This window comes from Vanessa atalanta, chromosome 5 (genome assembly GCF_905147765.1).
Source record: "Vanessa atalanta chromosome 5, ilVanAtal1.2, whole genome shotgun sequence".
Taxonomy (NCBI): domain Eukaryota; kingdom Metazoa; phylum Arthropoda; class Insecta; order Lepidoptera; family Nymphalidae; genus Vanessa; species Vanessa atalanta.
In genome coordinates, this window is record NC_061875.1 from 10,445,168 (window position 1) to 10,469,663 (window position 24,496).

Sequence of the window (24,496 nt, forward strand, 5' to 3'; positions counted from 1 at the left end):
GGACCCCCACAGTAACTGGAGACCCGGAAAAACTGTCTGTTTTTTTGTATTAATTAAGAAGTATTGAATATTTATATGATTACGGAAGCATTCGTTCATAACTTTCATTCGTACATATCGGTTACAATTCAAATGCTATTGAATGAAATTAAAAATAAAAAAACATTCGATTCGATTATATTATACAAAATGTTGAAGCCATTCGTTCCAAGTATTGCCTATGCTAATAGATAGAGCCCGTTGTTTATATTAAATATGTGGGTGCTTAGTTCATATTCAAATTGATAAATACGTTTATTGTCTAGTTTTATTTTATTTTGTTTCTTAATATCGTATTTGTATGTTACGATACAGATACCTATTTACTAATATATGTCAATATAGATACTAATAGAAATATTAAAATTGATATATGTAATGAATTGTTATAAAATAAAATCCTTCAGATTTTTCTTTACTTCATTATACCTATATTATGTCTGTGTTATTTTCTTACGATTTCTTTAAAATTAGGGTGTGGGGATATAATAAACAAACCAAACAATGAAATAAAATCAACGCTTCGATTTTTAAACATTTATATTGTATATTAAATAAATCTGTATAGCTTTAAAAGCACCACAATCGTTTCATTAAAATTGCAACAATAAAATTTCATTAAATCTCTTATAAATTAACAATACCTGCCCTTACAACACAAATTAATACTATTAGAATAAAGGTCCGTTTATACCGTCATTGATTTCGTGTAGATCGTATCGATTATTTATTTATTTCATTTATTATTTGTGCGATATAATTATCTTAGGTTATAAGTATACGTGAATAATTATAAGTAGTAAAAATATTTTGTAGCATTACATTCTAATTTAAGTAGGTATTTAGTAGTTTTTAATAAAACTTAAATAGAAAAATAATATATAAGTAACTACATTAAATCATATAACATACATTATTAAAAGCTTTTATTGGTGTACTAATGAACACTTTTATGTTATAACAAAATACAGTTTTTATGTGCAATCGTCTAGCGGTAACAAAAGTTATCGTAATATTATAAACGGACCTTAATATTTTTTTTTCTTTAAATAAATGTCAAAAGTAAAACGTAAATACATTTCGTACTGTGAAAATTGGAATGTGTATAACTACACAAAATAATTCTCTAGAGACAATTTAGGAATGTACACCATTATTTGGAGACGACATTTTTACGATATCCAAGGAGTTTAGTTAAAAAATATATTTTTTTTAAATATATTTCATTTTTTAAATTAATTAGTTTGTGTCCATTTTTGACTTAAGCGACTGATAATATTCTGAGAGTACTTTCCAAGCGCTCGGCGCCATGAAACCCTTGGGCGGTTCCTTACCGGCTCGGGCCAGACCTAGAAAATAAAAATTTATAACACAACAATTCAACAAACAATTAACAACAGATCTAAGTTACGACAGGGCCAATACGTGGATCTCGAGTTCTTTCTCAGCTCAATACAAATCCGGGAACGTATCATTGTTTAATAGTTGCTGTTATTGTTAACTAAATTAAATTATAAAGGTTAGTTAGTCATAAAGTTTAATAGGTTAGGTACTCAACACTATAAAATTCAATAACATCACAAAATTTATATTCTTATTATATAAATGACATCAATGGCTGGCTTCATTCTAATACTTAAACAGCAGTAGTTAGTATTATTGTTTCTGGATGAAAGGGACACATACCACACAGTACAAAAAAAAACATCTAAAAAATATTTTAGTCAAGATTTACCTCGCATTCTAGTTCCGGAAATGAAGTCAAAGTCTTCTTTACGAGTCGGGTCAAAGAAAGCCATTTTACCCACTGATGCGTCATAAGCTGCTACACGGAACGGAATAATCTAAAAACGAAAATAAAATAATATACTTTTTAAAATAAAACAGCGTTTCGACTTGAATCCTTCTATTATTATTTTGCCCCTTTTTTCGATCGACTAATAATCGTAATATAGTCCAGTCATTAAAGACAAATCGAGACCTCGCTGCTAACTTACTGAGGATCGTAGGTCGTTTATATAAAAAGGACAAAAGGCTATGTAAATCGTTAGGGTTCGATCTTGCTAGATGCCAAATTTCATCAAATTCCATTCAGTGGACTCAGAATATGCAAATAGTTTATAATGACAAATTCAGCTCAGAGGTGAGCCGGATCGCACCTCGAGGTCGGCGAGGCCGGGCGCGACGGCGAGCAGCATGGCGCCGTGGCGCGCGTCGAACAGGTCGCCGGGCGCCGCGGGGTGCGGCACGCCGGCCGGGTCGCGCCCCACGATGTAGTGGTTGGCACCCGCGTTCATGCGGCACTTGGCGTGCCACTGCACCTGCGCACGCACACTATGCGTCACTACGATCCCAGCGCCGGACTCAGAGGGACAGGAGCGACTGCCCTGGGGCCTCCACGGGAGGGAGGCCGCCACAATAGATTCCGAACTATTTTAATGTAGTGAGTTTATATATTACTGACAAACTTCACTCAGAGAAATGAAATAATAATTAGGGCCTCCACTCCTTTGTGACCCCAGGGCCTCCTTTAAATCCGGATCTGATCATTCTAATACTAACAAGTGCCTTCAATACAAAACATTTTTAAAGTTATATTTCTTTTGCACTAAGCACTAAGCTGTGTACGGATATAAGCTTTAGTAAAGTAATAGAATTATTTCTGAATTGGATGACATAGCTGTTAAACGGAGGAAATGATCTAAATTAGCAATGGCATCACCAAAAATATAAAACCTTTTAAGAAATACTACTTTACCAAAAAGTTAATTATAATACCTCAGTGGGCCCAGCATACATCATAGGCGAAGGGAAAATAGCAAGAACCGTAGACTTCGAATCCAGAACGCCTTCGTTCAGAACGGCTTTATGTTGGTTAATTCTCACTTCCAGCGGAACGTCGTCGTCTTTTGTCCAGCCTCCTTTATTTTACAAGAAAATCGAATTAATCATAATATAATGTTCCGAGCTTCTGGGTTCAAACCCAAGGCCGGTAGAAAGTTATTGGGTTTTTCTATAGCAAAATTCTCAGTAACAGTTCGGTGTCTGGAAGAGTGTACATTTCCGTGTCTCGAAAGCAAGTAAAGGCGTTGGTCCTGCATCTGAACTCTTTCAGGTCATGTTGGATTTGCCGTCCCATCGGATTATGAGTGAGAGAAAGAATAGAGAGTGCATCTGTGTTTCTAGTCTAGTCTATAATATGACCTGATAGTTGACTTTGAGGTTTTGGTAGGCTTTGAACTTTGAGATTGGACGCCGTGCCCAAAATCGCAATACGACATCACATAAAAGCGTAAATACAATGCCTAATTAAATTTATAATTAGCGTCGAAGTATTGTACGATGTGTATAAAAATAAATCTTACCCAGAGGGTGTAACAAGAGGACGGGGTTCTTGAATCCTCTCTCGAGCAGCTGCCGGCGCGTGTCCTGCATCAACAGCGCGTGGCCGTTGTGGATTGGATTACGAAGCTGTCGAAAAAATTAATACTTTACTTTGTATAATTGACCTACATAGAGGATATACATTCGAATTCTCAACTCTTTTCTCGTGTATTTTTTGGATTTTTTATATTGTACAACGGAGGTTCTTCGCTATCAAACGACATTATTTCTAGGTGGTATGGACCGAAGCTAGTCTGTGTAGGTAGTACCCACTCATCCGCTAAACAGCAATACTTCGTGTTATTGAGTTCCAAATCGAAAGGTGACATAGTGTAAATACAAAGACAAGGGGCAAAAAATTCTTACTTCCCAAGTCATATATTTTCTTCTAATCGATTTTATATAGTAAAAATTTAGTGTTATGATTACCGATTTCCAGTAGTATTTATGTACATTTGGTATTACTAGTACTTAACATTAGGAGCTTAAACATTATCATTTTTTTTTCCATAATTTTGACGGCATTTTCCCGATAAATAGAGATAGGCTAAAAGCCCACCCAAATGTACACATGGCGAAACATTTTCAAATGTTTGTTTTTTGTAAAGCAATATCACGATGAAGATAAGTATATCAGATTTGTCATACGATTTTGAGATAAATTATGACTCATATGACGATAATTATTAATCAATAATCTGAATTTTTATAAATTAGATCTAAATTATGAAAAGAGAAAAACAAAAACAAGAAATTATTTATCATTACTTTTCTTTCCGATTGTTTGATTTTATTTGATTGTTTGTGTTGTTTTTCGATCCGTTGTAAGTAATATTGTAAGATACCTGCTGTGCAGAAGTCTGCAGCAATGTAATTTATTTGATCGTGCTATTAGTGCAGGCGCAAGGGATCAAGATTGGTGGCGATGTAAGCAATATTTGATGATGAATTTTTACGGCACCAATGTATATGTGCGGTGATGAAAACTTAGCATTGGGTGGTCATTTAGCTGTTCAAGGCAAACAAGCTAATGGGACCATTGATTTAAAAAAAAATAGATATAAAGGTGTTGTATAAAAATATATCTGTATTAATAAAAAATATCTTACTTGGAAAGCAAATACGGCGTCCGCGTTCAACTCTTTGAACTTTTGTCTGAGCTCGTTAGGCGTGAGACGGTACGAGTCCAAGCCGTCGTCCCAACGAATGCGTTCGAACACCTCCAAGTTACCGCCTACGAGCCAGTCACCTGATTCCTCGATCATCTGAAAAATATAATTTGTTTTTTTTTTTGACGTGGAACTTTTTTTTTAAATTCAACCAATTAATAAGTAGAATTGTTCAACGTATCCGCCCAAAAAACGGAATTAACTCAATTCGTCATGAAGAAACATAGCTATATTAAAATGATTGCATATAAATTTCGTCTATGTGTACTTCAAATAATCATAGATTAATCACGCTCTCGGCCAACGCAAGCAAAATTGCTTCAATTTATGAACCTTGATGTAGGGGTGTCCGGTGTGGTAGATGCCGAACTGGCGCGCGCAGCGCTCGGGCTTGCGGTGCGGGTAGAACTCGGGCGCGCGCAGGATGGCGACGGCGCGGCCCGCGTGCACGAGCGCCACGGCCGCCGCGCCCGCCAGCCGCTCCTTGTCCGCCGTCTGCAGCGGCAGCACCACCGGCACCGACTGGTTCACGAGCGACGAGTCGCCCAGCGTCAGGCAGTTGGAGTGGAGGGCCTAGAGTTGGAAGGGAGACTGATACTATCCGCTTCGTTTGTGCACCAAGAATTTACGACTATTTTTTGTTTGTAAGGAGCCGAGGAACATGACCTCCTTACCGACGATTGCGGGTTCGAGCACAGGCAATCACTGAATTTCCATGTGCTTAATTTGTGTTGAATAATTCATCCCGTGCTTGGCGATGAAGTAAAACATCTGAAGGAAAACTTTATATCCACAAATAAAGTGTTCCTTCAGATGTTTTTCTTCAATTTCAATTAAATTCTCTCACATTTGTAGCCCCCAACCCGCATTGGAGCAGATAGGAGGATAATAAGCTGAAAACCTTCTCAAAGGCAAGGAGGATGTGAAATGAAACTCAGATTAATGGAGTTGCTAACGATAAATATTAAAAAACTAAAACACTCACTTGTAAATATTCAATTTCTCGCATAAAACCTTTGAGCGGATAGGCCCAGCCCTCAGACAGCACCTGAAATAAATAATTGACATTAATAACAATTTCATATTACTTTCCTACGTTTAATACAGTAACATACCATCGGTTTTTATTAAACAAGACGCGACCAAAGACGTCAGAGAGAAGCGATTAGGTTTTTGTTGCCTGCAGCATTTTAAATAATCAAATGCAAATTATAAAATTTATCTAATATACACAAGAAATAAACGACCCCATTCTCGAAGTGAATTCATTATTATAATTACTTTTGCCATAATGTAAAACATTTACTACATAATCTATTGTACATAAAATTAATTGCTTTTCATTAAAATTACCGGTAATTTAATTAAGATTATAAGTAACTTCTGAAATAAGTGAAGAAATGTAAAAAAGCTATTAATTAATGCACATTTAAGGAATAAAAAAATATGCCTAGTATTTCATAAGTAGTACAAATTTCGAGAAAAAAAATACATAAATTACAATACATATAATACCGAAGAACTGAGAAGACTGAAATTAAAGAAAAAATAGTAGCGAGTAAGTGCCGCGCAAGTAACGACATGTACATGTACATGTAGCTTTTATATGATAGAAATAACTTCACCATCGATCCACAAATCCAGCTCATGAATTAACCATAAAAATACACGTTTTCTATACAATACTACCTATTTACTATTTTTGTATTTTATTAGTAGTTTTTCTTTTTCTCATTTTCATTTTATTTTAGTAGACAGACTAGCTAATGGACATGTTGTGCAGACAATGATACTGCACGAAATTTTAAGCTTTCCTTGCATCATCCTTAGGACATAAGCTACTTATGTGCCAATACTAAGTCAGCAATACTAAACATACATATGTAATAAGTGGGCGGTATCTAGAAGTTCTTGCATAGTGCATTTTTATGACATGACAATAATGTGACTTTATCGTATCTAATAATTTGTTAAACTCACTTGAACCCACTGCAAATCAAGCTTCGTGATCTCAATCTGAGGGATCCTCGCCGCCTCTTCAATGGCGCTGCTCAATCTGTTCCCGTATATAAACAGTTCTTCGACACCGGCACCGTCGACTTCGTAACGAGGTATTATGCCCTGTGAATAAAAAAAAAAATAACAAAACGTTCTTAATTTGTTTTACATCATGTATTTTAAATGAAGCTCTATGATTGGTCGAAATGGCGTCGTATAACTTACCATGTGAGTTTGTTTGGATGTTACACCTAAATAGTTGGACGGATATATTTTATGGAAGTAGTTTTTACTAAATTTTAATTTACATCTAATGAATGGTTAACTTCTAGTACAGAAATACATACATATGAACAAGTTTAATGTATTGACCACTAGAGCTCTGCTATATTTAGACTAGGTAGGTTTCTATATATAGCATTACACATATAAAGGGAGGGATATGTTTATCGTAAATATGACCATTTAATAATATGACAGCTAATATATTAGCATAATTTAATGCTGCATAAGAATTTCTTAGTATATTGAAATTTTTATGTAGCAATAATTTATAGTTTTTAATAGTCTTTGTTAAAAATAATCACATTAATTTTAAATATAATGTTATTTTAAGTTTATTTGAACTAATCCTCACCTGTGATTCAAGAAGACGGACAACTTCCATTGTAGATTCTTCGACTGATCGTCCAACTGTTTGGATGACCAGCTCTGGGGCTTCAGGCCGTTCATAGTCTTGGGTGATGCCAGTGAAACCCTGAAGACATAATTAAGTATTGTACTCAGAATAAATATTTAATTATTATTATCAAAGTCAGTTTCACATGCCTTCGCTGCAAATATTATGGTAGGAACTGTAGTATTACTGAAACATGTCGAGAAAGACGATAAATTTCATAAGTAAAACAGGATTGGTAATATTCCAATATAATAAACATACACGGTTTAACATTTAAAATGAACCTAAAATTTACTTTGAAACTTTACGTTGATAATCGCTTATAAATGTTCTTTTATAAATGTAATTTGATTACTTACCTTAATTTGTCCTTCACGGGCCTTCTTATAGAGACCCTTAGTGTCTCTCTGCTCACAAATTTCCAATGGCGTGTCAATAAACACTTCGAAGAACGGAAGATCGGAATCGGTGTGAGTTCTGCGCGCCACTTCTCTGTCCTGTTACAAATGATTTATAAAATTATCAAAATTATGATAGACTGTAGGCAAACTGTCTTTTGTAAGACTTCCTGGGTAAGTATACATTATCACCCGTGTAGCAATGATTTTAAATTCAATTTTTTTATTTTTATACCTTGTTATATGGTAATTAGGTCAGTGCACTTATAGACTATAAGGGATTACCCTTCATCAAACCAAATAATACTTTTTTTTAATGAGTTATTTATAGCGAACATACGGTTTTCGTATTTTTTCCTATACTTGTGCTACAAGATAAGTCAATGGGAATTATCCTACGGGTTTTGATTCTCTTTATGAATATATGAGAAATACAACAAAAAAGGCTGTATATATTGATTGCGTAAAGACAACATGATGACTTTTGGGTTATTTTTATTATTATTTTTTTTTTTTAAATAAATCACGCTATACTTGCCTGTTAAAGTTAACTTAAAATCTGTAATAAATCGTAATAATAAACCGTTTCGAGATCAACTGTCACACAAATGTTAAAAATAATTCCTCAAAACTTAATATGCTGTATAGAACAATTAGATTGTATAAAAAAAAATATTTTTTTTGGGAAAACGTGAGAATAAAGTCGCTCTTTATTACTTTTATGAACAGTTATCATTATAATTAGCCATTGTAAGGTAAACTTCCATTAAAATTGTATCACATAATTGTAAACAAAAGTTGGAATGTCCACTTTCATCGACCAATAATTAGATCTAAACATTCATAAAAATTCACAGTATTATGACGTATAAAACGAGTTATAAATGCTTTAAAATCTGATAAAAATTATATGAACTCGTGAGGAGATTACTTCGCTATCAGCCATATAGAATCGTTATAATCTGATAGTAACTTTAGTTTGGTATAATACATTTTTATAAAAAAAATATATATTACATAATAACACAATTATACTATACTAGCGAACCGCCCCGACTTCGCAGGGGCGCAATGCTGATACTAAATATACTACAGAATGTCTTACAACATTCACAGTTTTTCAGTCGTTAGACAATACAAACCGCTATGTCTCTGCGTTTTAAATCTGAAATATCTTCGAAAATATTCCTTTAAATTACATGCTGTAAAGGGCATTGCCTATATTATATGTACAATATATTTAAGGTACTTAATTGAATAAGGATTAATACTGTATTGCTTAAAATAGCTTCGAACATAAGCCATTATTTCTAGTATAAAGAAACAATAAAAAATGGTTATTGTGAATTACCCCTAAGAGATAGACATAACATAATAACCCGGACTTTTTGGAAGGCCTTTTTAAGGTGTACAATACAGTAGTACATTATTTTGATTTATCTCGGAGGGTTCAGCCAGCGTTTGCAATGTAAGCCCAAAAATTGTGTTTATTTACATCACTTTAAAAACCTCTAGAAAAACCGTGTTTCACTACTATATACCTTGCTCTTGATTCAATCTATCTGTTATAGATAGATAGATAGATAATAATGATCAAAGCATACACAGGGACAGACAGCGGAAGGCGGCTATGTTTTATACTAAATATGAAATGATTCTTGCAATAAACATTTATTTTTAACCGACTTCAAAAAAGAAGGACATTTATATTTACTTTTATATATGTTCACCAATGTATAAATGAAAAATAAATCGTTTTTTTAAAAGGTTATATTTTCTTTGTTACCAAACCATTAATATACTTATTATATATAAATAAGATATAAAATTTTAGTACCTAATTAAAATAAGTGTGCGGAGGCTTAGCCTGTGGAGATTAAATTAACAAAAAATATATGTATATATTAGTATCATAATGTTGTGATAAACACTGTTGCCGGTGCATTAACTATGTTAATTGACCTTTTAGAATGCCAATGGCGATCAAGAAATTAGGTTGCTAATATTGCACCTGCCTAACTTCTTTCATAAAAAGCCTCTAGAATCACATACATACTTTTTCAAAACATAGATCTCCAGATTGTATATTCTCGGCACTAACATTTTATCAGAATCCAGCGTCAAATCGTTCTTGTTACGCTAATGTAAGACGTATACGGTTACTTTAGAGTAATAAAGATACTACCCATACGGAGGGTATGTCACTCAGTCGCTAGATTTTCTACTCGGCGCAAAGCCAATATTTTGAATTATTGATATCCGGTGTGAGGGTCACCCCTTAGCCTGTCCACTCGTAATTGAAAGGTCACGATTACTGGTTACTTTTATAGACTCATGAGAAACTGTCTGCAAATATTGACTACTGCATGTATTTTTTTTTTAATGGAAGCCATGCGTACATTTTGTCCACCTACTATAAAGTCATCATTACCGCCCAAATATGTTCAATGTCTAAGAGAAATGTAATCTATTCGCATCATCTTCAATGCACCATCAACCGTTGAAAGTAAAATATTTTGTTTGTTATGCGTGTAACACTACTTCATAACTCTCTTCAAACCGCATTATAGTATATTGCTGTTTGGCGGCAACGAAAGTGAGATGGGTTGATGATGACATCCAACCAACAGATTGCAGTTACAACTATCATTTAGGATACATTATATGATACCATAATGCACGCAAGCACAAATCCAATCTCTATTCCAGCCATCGTAATCAAACGAGGGGGATTCCCACACGACCGCAAAAAGGCGCAGGAACAATGGCTCTAAATATTTTCCAAGGGATGGAAACATGTCTACGTAACAGTGTACATAAAAAACTTCGGGTTGCATCCGTAAATTTTTTGACTATAAAAACTCGATATTTATTCCTTTTTTTATTATACGGAACCCAGTTCCAAAGGATCTACAAGAGCCAGTAACTACGACAAGTAACAAGACAGTCTGTTTGCCCCTAATAAAATTCCCGGTTATAATCATTGTACCTAGCAATAATAATTACGCTCATTTAGTTCGAAACTAAAACAACTATGAATAACACAATCCGATGATATTTTGATGCAGAATAACTTGGTATATACCGGTTTTATCTAGGTTTGTAGCGCTCGACGATACCAGTTACTGTAGTCACTCAAAACTAGATACTCGATTAAATATTAACTTACTTCTGCAAATGGGGAAACAAAACTGCACAAGCAGACGACTCCGCTGTCGGCGAAAAGTTTCGCCACTTCGGCCACTCGCCTGATGTTCTCCTCTCTGTCTTCCTTGGTGAAGCCAAGGTTCTTATTGAGACCAGTGCGAATGTTGTCGCCATCGAGGCCGTACGCTGGTATACCTGGAGAAAGAATTCCCTCATTATTATTTTTTGTTTCAGTACCATCTGTGACATCCTTTACTTCAAGCCACGTTTGTTTTACGAACCTTGCTGTATTGAATCGACCAATGTACTAACATTACGCTTACGTCGTGATCGACGTTAACTAACTAAAGAAACGACTCCAAAAGGAAGAATACATTTCAAAAAATAAATAGGTAGTTACAATTTTCCACAAACGTTCAACTATAATCCGAACAAACGAACTCGAACTGACAATACAAACGGCCTAGAATACAAGTACAAGTTAATTAATGCTGTAAACACATACAACGACCATTCATACCGACGTACATGCGCTAAAAATAAACGACATAATATTATATAATACAACAATTGTAACGCACGTGTAAAGGAAATCTTAGCTTAAGTACGTTCACCTATTGCAAATCATGTTTATGAATAAACTGCATGCACGACAGTCGAGTGAATCGACGACGTATGATTTCGATATTTTATTCATTATTAAAGAGCATTTATTCAATTATGTATATATAAAAAGATGACTTTATCAAATTCGAACGGAAAATGAAATTAGTAAATTAATTTTATATGAATTATACTATATATTTAATTAGTAGTTCCGAGCATTTAGCGAGCAAATTATTCTAAAAGATATACCAAAACTTTGTATTAGAGAATTTAAAATCACTCAAATAGCTAAGACATCAACATCCGTGAGTACCAAATTTTACCTTTGCAATTTGGATCAATCCTTATAGAGTTTATGTATGTACTGTTATGTATGTACGCAAAAACAAAAATGATTTTCCCAGAAATTGTGACGTACATTCTATTAACACAAGGAACAAGAATAAACTTGTTACTCCAAGTACCCGATTACACAGGGTTAGTAACTCTTTTTTGGGGCAATGTATACGTTTTTACAACAGGATCCCAGAAAACGTTCAAAATTATTCAATTATAAAATTCAAAAGAGTCGTTAAAGAGCGTTTGTGTGCTAAAGGATATTACGACACTAATGACTTTTTAGTTGACTGCACACCTTGGGAATGAAATGATCGCCTCCAGGCTGTTTCAAACAACTAATATATACTTATCATTGTACCTACATGGAAAATGGTTAAAAAAAATGAAAAAAAATATATCCCGCTGAGTTTCTTTCGCCGGTTCTTCTCAGGTCCGAGGTGCTAAATTCCGAACCGGTGGTAGATTTTTGACAATCAATAAGCAAGTGCAAACACTTCTATATTGAATAAAGATTTTTGACTTTGACTTTGACTTTGAGTTATGAGTTTTAGAAATAACATAAAATAGTAGAGAAGTACGGTAAGCTGTATAAGTATTTACTTTTTTACTTTAGGAAGTCTCAGCTCGTCTGGGTGGGTACACTTATTACATTTTCTACTATTAAACAGCAATAATTAATAGATATTGTTATGTATCCGTTCCAGAAACATGTGTCGACATACATGGGATATATTTTCTATAGTTATGAACCGACTTCATATAACTCCAGGACTTTTATTTATATAAATTAATATTCCGTACGTGTGTATGTAATTAAACTCCATTTTTATAAAACAATGTGAATATTTGAGTTGTGCCTTATGGTTTGCCGATAAACGGCGCTACGATCGTTAATAAAATTCTTATTTACCCGGACGAAGTCGGGGTAGACGGCTAGCATTCTGTTTGAATAAGTGTGTTACGAGTCAAGTAAGTACGATCCTACAAAATACATTTTCACATTCAAATCCGGAACTCCATAAACTTTCTTATATAACAACAAATCATCTGTCTTCTTTGTATCTCGCTCTTGCGTGATAGTTTTAGACATGGCAATACTTTTCTTATTCAAAATAAAAAAATATATAGCTTTGTAAATTTCATATTTCAATAACAATGAAAAAGTACTCAATCTTATATATTAATAGCATAAGCCGATTTTTGTCCCAGTGATTATGGGACGATGGCTACACATAAAGAGTCGGTTATGGTCTTATTTTGAAGAACTTCAGTCGTAGATGTGCAGAAAAATAAAGAGGATTATTGATTGCAATTTACCAAATTTAGATGACTATAAAAAGAAAACAAACGAAAAACGCGTAAACCTACTACGACATACGTTTTTCTTTGTCTTGTGTTTTAATAAAAAATAATAATAATAATAACTGACTGTTAGGATGCGGACAAGGTGAACTATACGTTGCAATGTCCGTTCAGAAAACTCACTCAAGATACAAATTGACAACTACTCGCAGTATGCTGTCATTGATGGAGAAGGACCATTCGACAGAAACATTGTCGCACGCAAAATATTACAATAAGTACAATGCTTACAGTTCATTGCATTGACCTTTTATCAAACAAATCATCATGTTTCAAATAACAATGTTTAAGTTGTAAACTGTGAAAGTTAACTAAACAAAATTAAAGTAAATTGGTATCGATAAATTCCAATTATAACTGAACTACTATAAGTATACTATTTGCCATTAAAAAATCCTTTAAAAAGATTTCATCACTTTGGCGCCAAATTAAGATGAGTGACTTGCTGTTTACAATGAAATTCAAAACAAAATCTGTCATGGGTTTCGAAATTGCTAAAAATACTATTGAATAAACGCGAAGTTTTACGGGTGACCCACTAGTATATAATAAATATATAAACCATACCATGCCTTTATATAAGATACAGAAAAATATCAATAAGATATCCAAAATAAAATATTAAAAAGATTTATTACAAAGTATACCATGGCTAATCATTTTCTATCTATATTCCAATGTATTTTTATAAACATGATGAAAACGTCTTAAATTTATAAATGTACAATCTAATCTCTTGTATATTATGTATGTACAAATATTGAAGACAGAATGTTTATAATACCGGTTTATAGTTAAATTATGATTTAAGCTTTCGCAACTTTCACAGAAGTTCAAGTGACGGAATAAGTTTCCATATACATACAACTTAAAATTACTTGCGGTTATTATAAATAATAAATAAATAAATATTGGACAACATCACATACATTACTCTGATCCCAATGTAAGTAGCTAAAGCACTTGTGTTATGGAAAATCAGAAGTAACGACGGTACCACAAACACCCAGACCCAATACAACATAGAAAACTAATGAACTTTTTCTACATGAACTCGGCCGGGATCGAACCCGGGACCTCGGAGTGGCGTACCCATGAAAACCGGTGTACACGCTACTCGACCACGGAGGTCGTCATTAGTCCCCTAATTGTTTTTATTTTAAAAATCCGATAGGTGCATTTGACATGTATGAATAACACAATTTAACATACGTAAGAATAATTATAAAAAGGAAGATTTTTGCTCCCCATTAAAAAACAAAAGTTTAAATCACTAAAGATATACTTCTTCATTGGGAGAGAAACAATAAAAGAAACCTGCTTACGATTCTGGATGAGGTCCAAAATGAAAGTAGAACAAGTAGTACTTTCAAGTGGAAGAATGCGTGAATTTTTTCGCTTACTTATTGAAAAAAAAAACTCTTCAATTATTTTTTACCTTTGGAGACAAGATACGCTTCAAGTGCGAAAGCTATACTAGTCTTGCCGGCGCCACTGAGTCCGGTAAACCAAACGGTACTTCCCCGAAACGCTCGACTACCCAGAGCTCTGCTTCTCTTAGCTCTGGACACTTGGTGCTTCTGCTCGACCACATTTGTTGCTACTTGTGCACACTGAAACAAATATAATCAAGTTATACCTAGAAAATAATAATTAGTATAATCTAAAGTTGATATTTGTTGCTGTTCGAGTAATATTGTTAATATTATTCGAACAAGGTCGGCAGGTCGGTAGTGCCTATAATAGGGTCAATATATTAAGAGCGTTTTCTAGTTTTAGTCGGCAGTAATTGCAACGTATAAGCCTTAAAGCCCAACACCACTAATTTACATCAACACAGTAAATTAAACATTGACATAATCTGATAAAGTTGATGTAATTAACCAGATTCCTTTTGTGGCAAACGTTAAAGTCAACACGTATAACAAGAATCAAGTGAACTTTAATTAATTAAACGAAATATATATAGAAACGTTATATATAAATAAATCTTTGCACGTGTGTGTGTAACTGAATATCTCCTAATCGCTTGGACCGATTTAGATGTGTATTTAAATAGATCCCTGGATATATTAGATTAGACCCTTTATGTAGCGATCGGTAAGTAAATAAAATTCTTATTTTACCCGAAGTAGGGACGGATAGATAATTAAACTATATGGTTTGAAACGTACGCGCAGCGTATATGTTTATAAGTTTTATTTGTATTTTAAGGTCAATATTCCAATCTGGATACGAATCAATTCCCCTTATCTCACGAAGTTGAAATTTCACATATCGCTTCAGTTCCGACAACGACGCATTTTATGGTAAACATCACCTGATTCTACATCTAGGATTGATTCGGACGTGGTACCTTATAAACGATCCACAATTCAACAGAAAAAAAAAGTTGTATACATATAAAAGGTTGGTTTGCTAATTTATTAACTATATTAGTGACCATTCATCCATCACTCTCGTAATCCGATGGAACAGAATTTGGCAATTTGACACAATAGATGAAAATTCAAACAACATTAAGTGATTTCTGAGGGACAGGACGGCTACTGCTAACTTCTAAACTTTCGACTATTTGTGAAAAATTTTACTAGCCAGAAACTAGTGCAGAAATCTAGAACCCAGATTTCTGCAGCCGTATGAGCTATCCGCTAGACTAACGAGGCAATCAATTCAATACATAAGATGCACTGATAAGATAATCAGTGCACCTACTAAGACATTTGATTAAGCAAGCGAGAATAGAAGGTAGAATGATCTCATTAACATCACAATTTTTATCACTATCATAATAGCAAACTGCTATACTAAAATAATTAAGCAACAAACTTATTATTTTAGTAACGCATTTGTCACTATCTATTTACCTACCACCTTCGACTTCCTCTACAAACTTTTCTATAATGTATACATTTCAAGGCAATAAATAATAGATCACAAACAATTTGAACGCGGAAAATTGTTTACAGTTCATTAAATCGGAGGTTACTTGCAACAATAGACACGTAAATCATTTTTATTTTAAAAATTAGAAAGAAAACAATAGATTGGTGAATGTATTTAAAATAAGAACAACCAGAAGTAACGGTCGACGTGACCTTCAAAAAGGTCGAGTTTAAAATTACATCTATTACGATTTACGACTCTAAAACTGCATAAAACCAGTTTCCTGTTCCTTGTATATGTGCATCATAACATAATTAGTATTAGTAATAAAAAAGTTAAAATTAATTGTGGCAGTGGTGACTGTTATGAGGTAATAAAATACAATAGGTATATTTACAATGCGCGATACTTTTTTTTTCATACATATTCATGGTTTACTTTAATATAATTATAGACCTAGATACATTAAATTATATTGCTAATAATTCGAACAAAGAATTAAATTTTTGTAAATAATTATTACGTCAATTATTCACTATAAAACGCAAGCAATTTGCACGTATTTTGTAGGTAGCTTTATGTTATTTATGTATGCACTTTGAAATATCTAATAATTTATTTAACGACATTGTGTTTTAGATATGATACGTAATATCCATAAGTGTGTAATACAAAAAAGATAAAATTAATGATAAAAAAAGTCTTGAGATTGTATTAATCTACATCAAAATAAACATAATTTACAAACAAAAAAAACTCTTTGGCTTCATATATTGAACAGTTTTCTCAAAAAATGGGTTGCGACACATACAATAGCAAATATTGTGTGTGTCTCTGCAAAAGAAGTCCTTCTCTTCAAGGCCATATGCTTTTTTGCCTGACTAATACTAAAAATAAATTAGAGATAAAAATTGGAAAACTCATTCCCATAGTTGTACTCCTATTTATGTGTAATGTGTAAGTTTTGGTTAGGTGGGTCGCGGTCTAGTCGGCTTTGGGGACTATTGTTATATATATATGTATGTACGAGTAAGGTGTTATTGTACGTCATGTACGTAACTTTAGCAAGAAAAATTCACTAGCAAATAATTGAATTATGAATATTATTCGTCTTTTATTCGATTGTTTAAGTGTCGCCATTTCTTATATATATTATATTCAGTTTATTTCGCAAAATAAACTTAAAGCCTAGTCAAGTTAGACCAAAAAATAGGTAAATTTACCGAATTAGCTTAGAGCTAAAAATTGGTACTTGTGTTCCAAACTCCACTATAAATGAAATGTGAAAGGTACAAGCCACCATCGACCCCACAACTGCAAAAATAATTTTTCAAATTCAAAGATCGCATTAATGGGTTCTTTGGGTTTTCCAACCAAACAGTAAGTTTTATCGTAAAAATAGGTCAGACAATGATTGTAGATAATGCGATTATCTATAAAATTTGACTTTACACTTTTTGTCATAAAAGTCCCAGTGTTTGGAGATTAACGAAAGAACGATACTTTTCACATTTATTTTATAATGATGTTCCCAACATTCGTAGCAATTTTTAACTCTGTGTATTTTAATAACTTTGAATCTCTATTTTGACCAGGACCTGATAATTATTATAAAAATAATTGTTATAAATATTATATATTATATTGCATTGAATATACCAATATTATCTAATATTTATCACAATATTACAATAATAATTAAAAAATATATCTTATAGGTAACTTACAATGAATGCTAAATCTGCTAAGATATATCATCGAAGTCGGAATCGCATGAAAGGCGGAGAAAGTGAGCACTTTACGTAAACAAAGCCACATAACTAGTAGTAACGTTGGATACTGCAGTTATCGCATGCGTGCAATAATATACTTGCAAATAAGTATAAATATGTATACAAAATATGGTGCTCTCTTTTATACACAATAATTGTATCCCGTACGGGAAAAAGAAAACTATATTTGTAACAAATTTTAGTAATAACTCGACTATTGTAGGATGAGTGTTCGAATTTATTAAATCGAATGACAAAAACAATATAATTATTATAAAATATAAAACCCTTATGCATTCTTTCGTTATTGGTATTCTACGTAAACTTTCGTTTTTATTAGATTTATATATAAATACACTAATATTACAAAGGCAAAGATCTGTTTTTTTTTTTCAGATCCATGCAATAACTACCAATACCAACGAAACTTTTGTCTTATAACGCAAAAACAGGATGTAAAAAGGCTTTGTCTTATGTTAATATGATGCGTATATTTATTTACAAATATCGCTTCAGACAAAAGACAAGATTGTTTATATAAATATGTGTACTTTACGGCAGACGACAGTGTAATTATTATTTCCTTATGTTTTTTATTATATTAATCGATTGAGTTATCGAGGACAATAATAACACAGTCGGAGAGAACATTATCGGCCTTAATTTTTATTTATTATGGGAAATCTAAACAGCCTGAATTATAGAAAAATATGTCGCGAAATGTTAAAGTTATTTGTTAAGTACATATATAAATCAAATCACAATTTTAAACCTTATTAAAATAAATTCCATACTGTAATTTTTTTTTTGTAAATTTTGATCGGCTTAGTAATTTCAGAATCTTACAAAAGGTTTGTTTACTTTCAGTACAATTGAGTGCGGACGGACACCGTTATGTAAAGTATATCTTTAATTTAAAAATATCTCAAATTAAAACCTTGAATAAACGAGTATTCGTGCGAAGACGGGCAAGGACTGCTATTGTGTAAAACCGCAATTGTATTCGAATTCACTTTCATTCGAACTCTCATCTAAATTGAAAAATATTTGGTATTCTGTAACAGTATGTCATATTACGAGAGTGTAAGACGACAAAATAAAGCAACCAACATTGTTTAAAAAAATCAATGACGTCACTTCTATTGTAAAATATGTTATACATATAATATAATAAAAATTTATATAGGATAAATTCTTTATAGTTAAAAATAATTTACAACGCAATATCAGAATTTTATTATTACGCAATTTTATTATTGTCAAAACATAGAGCGCCTTTGCGTGAAATATTGTTAAAAAAAGTACGTTATCAATGTCAACCTATATACTTTTTTTATAATATATATTAATGTCAAGCGGTAAAATTAAATTACTTTTCGATTACGCCGCGTTCACAGCTTACCAGCATAGCAAAATATGTATGTAATAGAAAATCGAATCATGACGATAATGGAACAAAATGTTTGAAAACTCACAACATAGTGGAGGAAATAAATGGGCAGAATTATAGAAAAAAATATATATTTTCTTTTTATTCGATACAGTTTTTATATAGTTTCCGGTAGCGTCATTATTAATTTATTTACATTAAACAATCAATCTAACATTGTATCATAAAATTATTATCAGATATATTTTTATATGAAAAACATTATTTTTTTTACTTTAGACTAAAAAAATATATTTATTAAGAAAGTATTTAATACAAATATTAGGTTACGTATTTGTTTATCGCAGCTGCTTTTTATAGACAAACGTATACCTATACCTATTACCTAATACTTAATTTATTGTATATTATTTACGTAATCAATTCTTACATTAAGTACGCTAATATTAAAATTGTATTATCAGATATAAGTTCATACTAACCGATAATGCAAATGGGGTCCATTGAACTTGTGGCTCGCACCAAGATACGAGTATTATCAGTGGCGAGACAAGGTTGAATACAATCGTCAACAATTCTTATAAAAGTAAAAATAGAAACTTTTATTAGAATCCCTAGAATCCTCTGGAATGTACAATGTAATGCATGGGACACTTCGTTGGTCTAGTGACAATAACCAGATCCGAGATTTAGACATTAGACTTTGAATACGGAACTGGTCTTTCATGCTACAGACCTCCAAACGAACATTATGAGTAACACGTATGAAATCATTGATAACATATATTTTTATATTTACTCCGGATGGCCATCCTTTCGCGGCGGTCCCCGATTGGTCTATTAAAGCTCCCCTTATGTTTTGCTGAATAAATTAATATCTCAGGTACCAATCGATATATCACAATAGACTCAAATCATGTAAGCTTTTACAAACAATGTATAATTAAAGAGCTAGCTTAATATATTAAAAAAAAATCTCTTTATTTAGAAATGGTATGCGTATCTTTATATATTTATTTTTATTATGTTCTCTGATTCCTTTGTATCGCTTTAATATGCAGACCTTCGATTTCATCATAATTCAGTAACTTTATTCCGGAAGATATTGTATGGATTTAATTTAATAAGAGTTGTCTGATGATTTGTAATTAAGTGTTTTAGGGTATGAAGTGAATAGAGAGCAAAAAGATAACGTTGTTTAAGCTGGATAAATCATAAGAAAAGCATCAAATGAATGCATTTCTAATTCTACGTAGTTTACTCGCTTACTTTACGTTTAATTCTACGCTTATCTCTTTTATATTTCTTCGAGTCACACTTACGCTTAAAATTTTAAAAATAAATTAACGATATATCAGATGTTTTTTCCATATTATCATTTATTATCAGTAATATAGAACGAATATTTTATATAAACAAAAATTGACAATTTGTGCTTAGGGCCTATAGTTTTAGATGAAATTATATTACAACATATTTTAAGACATAGCATCAAAATAAAGTGACTAGAATATAAAACAACGGTACTGGTGAATAAATCGCTTGAATGGATAGGAAGTCATTGTATAATATTTGTTTATAGCTCCGTCAATGTTGCCATGATGAAGTAGGGAGTCGGGACAATAATGATGGGTCGTTATGGGCTTTAGACCACGAGTCGTACATATATGAGCTAACGCCTGGCCATTTATTAGGAATGTAAAAATTATCAAACTGTTATATTTCTTTTATTTACATCTACATATATCTATGACATATAAAACATTATGTTATATTAAAACTAGTTAGCAAAAATGAAAGTATTGGATGATGCCGTTTAATAACCGGACACTATTCTCGAGGAAATATAAACAAGTGAAAGTAGAATCTTTTTTATTGAGTACAATTTATTTCTTTTTTTTTCCTAATTAAGTATTATATTAGTATGGTACATACGATAATACTTTATTAAATAGTTTTAAATTTAAAGTTTATAAATAAAATATAACTAACCGTTCTGATTATTGGATTACCCCATTGTCCAATTTTATACTTTTCAAAGGTTTCCGCGATTTTCTTATTTCTTATTTCCAGACTCATTTTTAAAATTAGAAACGAGCGCTATTTGCCGCTTTATTTTTCCCGCCAAACAGAAATACGTTCGGAAATTGAACCGGTTATGAGAACACGACAGCACGCGCGCTGCTTCACAAAGCACTAACACCAATGATCGTATTTCCCTTATAGCTGTAGCGTTGTTGACTTCGAATGTAATTCAATTTAATTGATAAAATGCGCTCAACTGTAATAACAAACAGGTACGTGCCAACCGTTTTCATTTAAGACTGTCAGCGATACCTTGATTAAGTATTATTGTTTAAAAAATCTAGTTTTTTTTTTCAATTGTATAGCTAACAAATAGGCCACCTGATGAACACCTCCGATATACACCTTGGCTCTATATAAAATAATAACCATTCCTAAGTTCCTCACATCATCAATGCTCTGCTAATCATGGGAACTAAAATGTTTTATCCCTTCTGATGACGCTTACTTAACTTTTAACCCCGGAAACCACCATAATAATAGCGACGGACGAGCGAGTGGTCCTTGCCATTAGGTTCGACGGGTTGCATTAAGATCGAAATACCTACAAAGTGTGAATGCGATCAATTTAAAACATTATTTTAAAAATTGCAAGATTATGTTAAGTGTTGTGAGAATAGCTCTGTTATTTAACTCACTATAATAAATATTCATATATGTTTTATGCAATTATATATTTAATTAAAGATTTATCTTTAAGGACAAAAAAAGGATTCTTGCATTTTTTGGGCAAAGGCCATTCGTATGGCGCACTAGTGTTAACATACGCCATGCGCATAACACCTGACCAAAGTTTCACAATTATCGGATGAATATGTTAAAAGCTTATAGTGGATCAACATTCATTTTTATATATTTTATATAAATTAGAAATATATTTTAATGAATAAATTTTAGATAAATGAGTACAGTTACATTTTTTACGATTGTAAAGATGTTTGAATTCATAAGATAAAATATATTTTTATTATATAAAATAGGCCAATGAACATTTTATCACTTGATTCCCTCATTTTATTGTATAATAAGAATTTATCTAAAGCAATAATTTTAAACATATTCAAAACCTTTTTTCATATCTTAAAACATCTTCGATAAAAAAAAACACCCTGAGACAACAAAGAAAAAATTTAAAAAACAACTAGTTTTTGAACCAATAAAGTTTTGAAAATGTTGCTCTTTCTAATAATAATAGCTTTGAGGTTTATCGTTTTATTTTAAAGCTAATTTATCCACAGTATCACCTTTAAGCCATTCCAATTAAAAAAGGAATAAAGAAAACAAATGTCATATTTACATATTCCATGCAAATTGATTATTCAAGATTTCAACCAATGACATTGCATCTATTCATCGTTAAAATTCATGATTTGTTTAACTCCTCTTGTGTCTAGACACATATAATATTTATAAAATTATTTCTTCTCTGTTTAAATTCAAGCTATATTTAAAATTGTCTTTGAGGATGCTTGTTGGCCTTTATGTAAGTAGTTATCACCCGCTCATGACATGTTCTACCTCTAAGTACTACACTAAGTATTATCATGTTCCAGTTTGAAATGTAAGTAAGTCAAGACAATCAAGCACAATCGACATAACTGAACTGAATTTTGAATATTTGTGGAGCATTTACAATGATAACCACTTACCATCTTGCCAATTTCAATCTTGCCGTCTTATTTGCCAATATGCCTACTTATTTTAAATAAAAAGTTTATATAAAAAATATGTAGTTGGAATTATTGAAATGGAATTAACTATCACACAAGAACATGTCAGGATTATTTAAATGTTCAACTTCAATGATAACTGGTTTTCCTATAAAATATTATACCAATTAGATTGTACTGCATAGTTCTAGTAAACGGGAAAATAAATTAAATAATAAACAGACAAAGGAAAATATTAGAAAAAGATAGTAACGATAAAAAACCTTATAAATTTTTAGATAGAATGTAGTAGTGATTAAAATTTCTATACATTTTATTAGTTTAGGTCAATGCTATTATTTGTTTAAATAGTAAGTTAACCTCTTAAGGATTGACTTTCTGTTCGTATATCCTTACACATTGAAGGTAATTTCTGTACCAAATGACAAGGTTAAAACACATTTTCAAAATTGAATGTATTAGGAAATACATATCAATTTACAAAAACTAATTTCACATCAAGTCAACCATAAAAAAGCAATTGAAATTTCTAAAAATGGTAAAAGTATGTCTGAAGCAGTAAACTATGCCTGCAAAAACAAGAACAGCAAAAATAATATTGATGAAAAAAATTTATTAATCAAATTGGAAAAGTACCAGAACAGATGCTGGGAGCAGCATTAAGCTAGCCACATTACCCAAGACTCGTCAGTCACTATAGAATTAATATGGTTTTAGTTTTTCTAATTTCTATCCAAATACAAAATTTCATTATCAAGATAAAAATTTACTGGTTTATAATAAAGTTTATTCTAGTTAAAAAAGGAATTGTCACCTTAGACATTTCTAATAAGAAAATATAAAAAAAAGCAATATAATTTTACTCATTTTGTATGTGAATTATGGAATGATACACAGCTAAACATAAAAATACAAGTAGGTACCTACTTCCCTATTGTTTTAAAATACAAGATTTAATTTAATAGAGAACAAATTAGGTTTAAAGTTATAATTTATATAATACTTAGGTTTTATTTAATTTCGTAAAAGCATATTATAAGTCATCTTTAACACTTTGTTATCTTATATTGAACTGTCGCAGTTTCTGTATAATACGTAATTAAATAGTATTATTATTAATGTGTATAGTTGAAATATTATAAAAGTATAATACAACTAATTTTATTCAGATTTTACTTACTGCTTTAAGCTTTTTTCTGGGTCTAGAAGGTCCGTCCATGGTTAAAGCAGGCAACGATATAAGATACGTCACGTCAACTAATGACCCAGTTATTTACTGCACTACAATAAATGATACAACAAGTGTGTGATGAGGTCCTACGACAATTAATGTAGATATTCGCTCTTTACATTATATTATTAGATATAATCTTATCAGAACAACATGAATTTGAAATTATTTCATTTGAGATTTGTTATGACATTGACATTTGTGATAACCGATAACAATAAAAAGAAAGAATGTAAAAGCAATAAGGCTAAGAAATGGGTCGAAAATACATATCTTTATAAGTCTAGTTTTTTTATGGTATATTCTATTTAAAATTTAGATGAATTATATAATTATATTAT

At 31.8% G+C, this 24,496-nt stretch overlaps 1 protein-coding gene across 2 annotated transcripts; it reads right to left on the bottom strand.

Moving 5' to 3' along the window:
* Window positions 1-604: 604 nt before the first annotated feature.
* LOC125063891 (bifunctional 3'-phosphoadenosine 5'-phosphosulfate synthase) lies at window positions 605-24,291 on the bottom strand. Of its 2 annotated transcripts, none has more exons than XM_047670575.1 (14): window positions 21,162-21,300; window positions 14,560-14,734; window positions 10,837-11,009; window positions 7,629-7,766; window positions 7,228-7,347; window positions 6,573-6,713; window positions 5,578-5,640; window positions 4,926-5,165; window positions 4,533-4,688; window positions 3,405-3,510; window positions 2,818-2,960; window positions 2,199-2,360; window positions 1,775-1,883; window positions 605-1,388 (listed from the first exon to the last, which is right to left on the bottom strand). In XM_047670575.1, exons 1-14 carry the CDS (start codon window positions 21,246-21,248, stop codon window positions 1,279-1,281), a joined length of 1,923 nt encoding a protein of 640 aa, XP_047526531.1. In that variant the 5' UTR covers window positions 21,249-21,300; the 3' UTR covers window positions 605-1,278. The 2 variants fall into 2 exon arrangements, with proteins under 2 accessions (XP_047526531.1, XP_047526532.1); XM_047670576.1 differs by lacking the exon at window positions 21,162-21,300 and adding an exon at window positions 24,105-24,291 and having other exon boundaries at window positions 606-1,388.
* Window positions 24,292-24,496: the final 205 nt, after the last annotated feature.